Source organism: Chrysochloris asiatica, unplaced genomic scaffold (assembly GCF_000296735.1).
Source record: "Chrysochloris asiatica unplaced genomic scaffold, ChrAsi1.0 scaffold00104, whole genome shotgun sequence".
NCBI classification, from domain to species: domain Eukaryota; kingdom Metazoa; phylum Chordata; class Mammalia; order Afrosoricida; family Chrysochloridae; genus Chrysochloris; species Chrysochloris asiatica.
In genome coordinates this window covers 9,376,179-9,382,543 of record NW_006408622.1, presented here as the reverse complement: position 1 = coordinate 9,382,543, position 6,365 = coordinate 9,376,179, and the positions used below count along the sequence as shown (strand labels likewise).

General features: G+C 43.1%; 1 protein-coding gene across 1 annotated transcript in view; it reads right to left on the bottom strand.

The window, feature by feature from the left end:
* LOC102819527 (zinc finger protein 420-like) overlaps positions 1–6,365 on the bottom strand; it is a 58,146-nt gene that overhangs the window by 13,608 nt on the left and 38,173 nt on the right. The window contains exon 4 of the mRNA XM_006867400.1: positions 3,308–3,522. Coding sequence (XP_006867462.1) covers positions 3,308–3,522 — 215 coding nt within the window. The remainder of the gene's footprint in view (positions 1–3,307; positions 3,523–6,365) is intronic.

The window sequence follows — 6,365 nt, the reverse complement described above, 5'->3', positions numbered from 1 at the left end:
AAGAGCAAAGATGTCAGCTTGAAGACTAAGGTGCGCCTGACCCAAGCCATGGTATTTTCAATAACCTCATATGCATGTGAAAGCTGGACAGTAAATAAGGAAGACTGTAGAAGAAATTGATACATTTGTTATGGTGTTGAAGGAGAATATTGCAAGTGCCATGGGCTGCCAAAAGAACCAACAGATCTATATTGGAAGAAGTGCAGCCAGAGTGCTCCTTGGAGGACACGATGGCCAAACTTCATCTCTCATATTTAGGACATATTGTCAGGAGGGACCAGTCGTTGGAGAAGGATATCATGTTTGGTAAGGTGGAGGGTCAGAGAAAAAGAGGAAGACGCCCCAATGAGATGGCAACAATAGTGAGGTTGGCCCAGGATCAGGCAGTGTTTCGTTCTGCTGTGGATAAGGTTGCTACGAGTCGGTACCGACTTGATGGCTCCTAACAACAACAACAACAATAACTGTATAATCACAGAGGTAATCATAAAGAAGCCCATGGCCATGCAGTTAATAAATGGCAGAAGTGGGGTAAGACTCTACCCTTTACCACAGTCCACTGTTGTTGTTAAGTGCCACTGAGTCAGTTCCAACTCATAGTGACCCTGGGGTGTTCAAGGAGCAGCTGGTGGGTTTGAACCACGGTCCATAGTGTTCCATTAATATGGAGAAAGGACAATCACCACTCTGAGAGAAGGAAGGAATAAAGGAAAAACAGTTAAGGACTGAAGGGAAAGGAAAGCTAAGCTCCCTCCCCACCTAATTGTACTGAGAATGAAGGGCAGGAAGGGCACTAAGATTCTCTTCTGAGAATCTTAGGAAAGTTCTGGCCTGAATAGAAAGGGTAAGATCAACTCAAGAAGCTCACAAAAAATTCAGGGAAATGACAAAGACAATAAAAAGAATATTTCTTAAGTCTTAGATAGTGGTCGTGGTTATGTGCCTTGGGATTTTGACTCATAGTGACTCTGTATAGGGTTTCTGAGGTTGTAAATCTTTGTGGGAGTAGAAAGCCTCATGTTTCTCCTTGGAACCACTAGCAATTTCAAACTGCTGACCTTTAGGTTCGCAGCCCGACTCGTAACCACTATGGTACCAGAGCTCCTCTTAAGTCTTAAGAGTAAAATGAATTTCTGAGAACTAATGAATTAATTAGTTAACTAAGAATTAATGAAGGGTCACACCCAGACACAGCCTGGAAAAATCCCTGAATCTCATATTTAAGTAATACAATGCTATTCTTAAAACTGAATACTCCATGGTACAACCAGGACATAAATAATGAGGCTGTAGATGCATTGTGAGAATGGAACCACTGTCACTGAACAATTTTTGCAAAAACTGTTGAACAGCAAGCTAAACTGTTTGTAAACCTTCCCAGAAAACACAACAAAACATTATTTTTTTAAAAAATCAATGACAGATTGACAGAGGATACTTTTACATGGGTATTTGCATTTGCTGCCAGTATATCCAGAGAGCAGTGGCTCTGTATAGGAAGCACTGGACTGGGAACCACAAGGTCAATGGTTCAAGACCACCAGCTGCTCCATGGGAGAAAAATGTGGCTTTCTGCTCCCCCAAAGATGTACAGCCTCGGAAACCCCATACAGGTCGTTATGAGTCAGAAGCAAGTTGACGGCATTTAATAACATCGGCGTCAGGTAGCATATTCATGAAGGTGGAGGAGCATACAGGGGACAAAGTTACAAAAACTTTCAAGACTTAATTAAACAGTTTGAGACTACCAGCCACTCCGCAGGAGATAGATGAGGCTTTCTGCTCCGGAAGATTTAGAACCTTAGAAACCCTGCACAGATTCGTTATGAGTCGGAATCCACTCCAGGGCACTTAACAACAACAAAAACAAAGTTGCTGTGTGGGTTAAACAAGATAATGTGAAAAACTTTAAACTTCAAATGTTACAAAGTACACGTCTTACAAGTTAATTGCTTTTACTATTAGCATGATCCCACAATAAAACAAAATGACACTCAGAATTGTGGACAAAAGAATCTGAAAATACCAATAGTATCTATTTTTGAATAGTGGGACCATGGGTTACAAACTTTCTTAATAAATTTATCAAAATTGACAAGAATGTGATATTACTTTAGTCAGTGCAAAGAACAATAGAGGTATTTCAATTCTGGGGGGAAATATCTAGGGCTGAAGGGAGTGAGCAGGCCTTACAGTCGGAAATTTGTAAGCAAATACATAAGCTACTACATACAACTTGGGAAAGAGATTGCAAAGAAATCAGCGAGACTAAATGAGTAACCTTAACCTATTCTTCAACTTCACTGGAAAAGTATCTTCACTGAGCCACTTTAGCTGTCAAGATTGTTCTGGGAATAAACCAAAAACAGGAAAACAGTGTAGATCACATGAGACAATGTGTGCAAAGCAGACAGTCTGGGGCTGGTTCTAAGATTTTACCATAAATGTAAGAAAATGTCTTGGTCAGAACTTTCCAAAATCTCTATGTAGTATAAGTAATATGCAGTATTAGTAATAATACAATTTAACAATTTCTTGAGTATGTTTATTCTTTATTAATGTTACTCATTGTTTCCTTCCCCTTAACACTGCTAACAAATGTTCTTCTGTCCCAAAAATTGAAAATCAAAGTCCTTTCCAAGAAGAAAGTGACAAACAAAACTTACCTCTCCCATGATTTTAGATGTACAGCTGCTGTTTCTCCTCCTCTGAGTTCTTGGAAAAGAAAAAAAGGTGGCGAGTGTTTTAAAAATCATGAATTAGCAGTCCCTTTTTGGAGCCTGTAAGAGATCCAATTAGAACAATCCCAGGCACTGACAGGGAGACCAGAGAAGTCTGTAGCCATTTCCTTAGGGTTCCATGTGGGCATCTTGGGGGAGACTCCCAGACAGTGGCCTCTTTTCTCCATAGAAACCTAACTAGGGGTTCTTTTAGGTTCAGTCTCAGATCGGGTCTGTAGACCAGCTCTAAGTAGACCAAACTCTTGTCCTCCAGGCTGGGGGAACCTTTATGGGCCTGAATTTCCCTGCAGCAAGGGTGGGACCCCACAGCCCCAAGATGCAGAAACCAGAGACCGCCCTGGGTGCACTTTATTTATTGTGCTGAAGAGCTTTTGGCCTTGGCATGCAGAAGAGACTTGGCTCTGCAGCTCAGGGAGCTACTGAGACTCATAAAGTCCGGGTGTGAGACAGACAGGACCAGACCCTGCCTAGCGTCTACCTAAAAGGTACCAAGAAAGCTCTCCAGCTCCCTTCTCAGTTCTTGCCCCAAAAGTAGAGTCGGCGACGGGGCCACATGGGAGTCTCACAAAAGGTCCGGAAGGCCTCGTTTGGAAGGAATGAACCACAGGTGGCCGGACATTGAACGCCGAGTGCACACTCCACGTCCCGGGATGATTGCCCGGGGTTTCTGCGTGCAGCGAGCGCAGTAGCTGCGAGACGTCTGACCGCAAACCACACCCCGTGCAGGCTCGCAGCCCACCTCCCTCCACCGAGCGAGGGCGGGCGGTCAGGACACCCCCTCCTGCCCCGAGAGCGCAGCCCCAACACCCCCAGCCTTCCCGCGTGTACCACCATAACACCCAGCACCTTACCCGAGAGCACCCCAACCCCGTTTTATTTTTCACAAATGAAGGCGCTGTCTGGACCCATCCGACAGTCGTCCAGATTTGGTGGTCAACACAGAGCCCAGTACTGCCCAGACACTCCTCACTGTCCACTTCTCCCGAGTTCTAGCAGTGCGGCTTGGCGGAGCCCACCCCCGCACTAGAGATCTGGCCCGCCCCGGACGTCCAATTTCTTTGGTCCGAACTCCCGCCAACACACTAAGGCTAGCAAGCTGCTTGAGTCGGGAATGGCATTGACCGCAGAGGCCGGTGGGAAATGTAGTCCAAAGGAGGAAAAGTTTGTGCGGGGCCTGGAGGACACAGCCCACTTCCTCAGTATTCCAAGGTGAGACACCGCTCAGACAGCCTCGCTGCGCCAGTGCATACTCCGAGGACCTTGGCATATATTTCCCAATAGTTAAACCACTTCATGTGTTGCAAGGGTATAGATCAGATCATTAGTTACAACTGTCAAAACAATGTTAAATCATAGTTGTTGTTGTTGTTAAGTGCCATCGAGTCGGTTCTAAATCATAGTAGTGCTTTGTTCTTAAGTGCTATGCAGTCGTTCTGACTCATAGCGACCCTGTATAGGGTTTCTGAGGAGCAGCTGGTGAGTTTGAACTGCAGATCTTGAGGCGCAAACAGATCTTGCGGTCCAGTGCATTCACCTACAGCACCATACCAGGACTCCATTCTAGCGATTTAAGCATGTTTTAGTCTTGATTTTCATGGTTATGGTTTTATTACCTTCTCATTTAATATGAATGCTTACTTACTAGGTAAGACCGATGAATGTTATTATCTGTATTAGCTTCCTAATGCTGCTATGAAAAATAACTAAAAACTTAGTAACTTCAATTGAAACAAATATGTATTAATTTTGTATTTATGGATGTCCGAAGTTCAAAATGAATATTATGGCTAAAAGAAAATTGTCAGCAGAGCTCCATTCCGTCTGGAGGCTCTCCAGGAAATACATTTTCTTGCCTTTTCCAGTTTCTAGAAACCACTTGGTATGGCAGCGTAGGATAAGCACTCAACCTTGAATTGCAAAGTTGGCTGTTCAAACTCACCAACTGCTCCTCAGAAATCCTATAGAGGCTCACTATGAATCAAAACCGACTCGTCAGCACTTAATAACAACAGAAAACACATTCGTTGATTTATGGTCTGACCATTCATCGTCAAAGCACATTAATCTCTGTTTCTGCCATCCTATTTTCTGACACTGATCATTCAGACACACACAAAAAAAAGTCTAAAGGCGCAAGATTAGGGCTGAAGGGTGGATGAGAGAACGTTTCCCAACAAAACTCTCATGGGACAGCTCTTGTTACCCTCTAAGAATGAGATGTACAAAAAATATCCTAGATACAACTTTCCTGTTTTTTTTTTTTTTCTCATCTTTTTTGAAAGCATCCTAAGGAGACTAAGACAAGTGTATTACTGAGAGAATTTATCTGTAGCCATCAGTGACCACAGAGACCTGTCTAAATAAATTTTGTTTGGAATACACCCAGGTATGGACAAACTAGAACCCTAGTAGCAATACTGCTTGACCCATCCTCATATACCTGGGATTGGGATTGCTGGTAGTTCTGTAACTTTTTGAGGGACCACAGGGCGCTCTGGTAGTGTAGTGCTTACGAATCAGGCTGCTAATCTCACGGTCAGCAGTTTGAAACTACCAGCCATTCCGTGGGAGAAAGATAAGGCTTTCTGCTCCTGTGAAGATTTACAGCCTCAGAAACCCTGTACAGGGTCGCTATGAGTTGGAACCGACTCCAAGGCACATAACAACAACAACATGCCATTGTACAATAGCACCACCAGTAAGGAACGAGGGTTCCAATTTTTGCACATCCTCACCAACATTGTAGTGGGGTGAAGTGGTATTTTACTGTAGTTTTGAACGGCATCTCCTTAATAATGACTAATGCAGCCCTGGTGGTACAGTGATTAAGCACTTGGATGCCAACTGAAAGGTGGGCATTTGGAACCCACCATCAGCTCCATGAAGTCTGCTTCTGTGAAGATTACAAACCTTGAAAAGCCTATGGAGCAATTCTGCTCTGTCCTTTAGGGTCACCGTGAGTCACAATCCACTAAAAAAGTAATGTTTTTTGGTTAATTATAACAACGATATCAAGAATCTTTTCATGTTCTTGATGGCCAATAATATATCCTTTTTAGTGAAATGTCTATTCAGTTCCCTTGCCCCCCCTTTTTTTGTTTGACTGCGTTGTCTTTTTGAGTCCTAGTGCTGTAGGATAATCACTGGACTGCTACCTTTTAAGAAATAGCTAAGTGGTTATCTATTTTAGTTAATATGACCAAAAGACATCCAAACAATAAGATCAAATTTACCTCATTAGTAAAAATGATAAGCTCAGTTGTAATCTCCTTTCTATAGAATCTGTGTCCCCAAAGGACTTAAGACCAGCATCCTAACTAGGAGAGTATAGAAGGAAAAGTATTTTATTTAAAAGTGACCCTTTTCCACCTTTAATGTTAGTTTGTCTGTCACTTTGTCATACTGTGCTACCTGTGTGTTGCTGGAAACAATCGTAAGTAATATCAGCGGGGTTACCCATGGTGGACAGGTTTAAGCAGAACTTCTAGAAGAGGGAGAAGCCGACTACTTCTGAATGATTAGCCTGAAAGCCTTATGATGGCAGAAGAACATTGTCAGATATAGTGCTGGAAGGTGAGTCCCTCAGGTTGGAAACATTTCAAATATGACTGGGGAAGAGCTGAT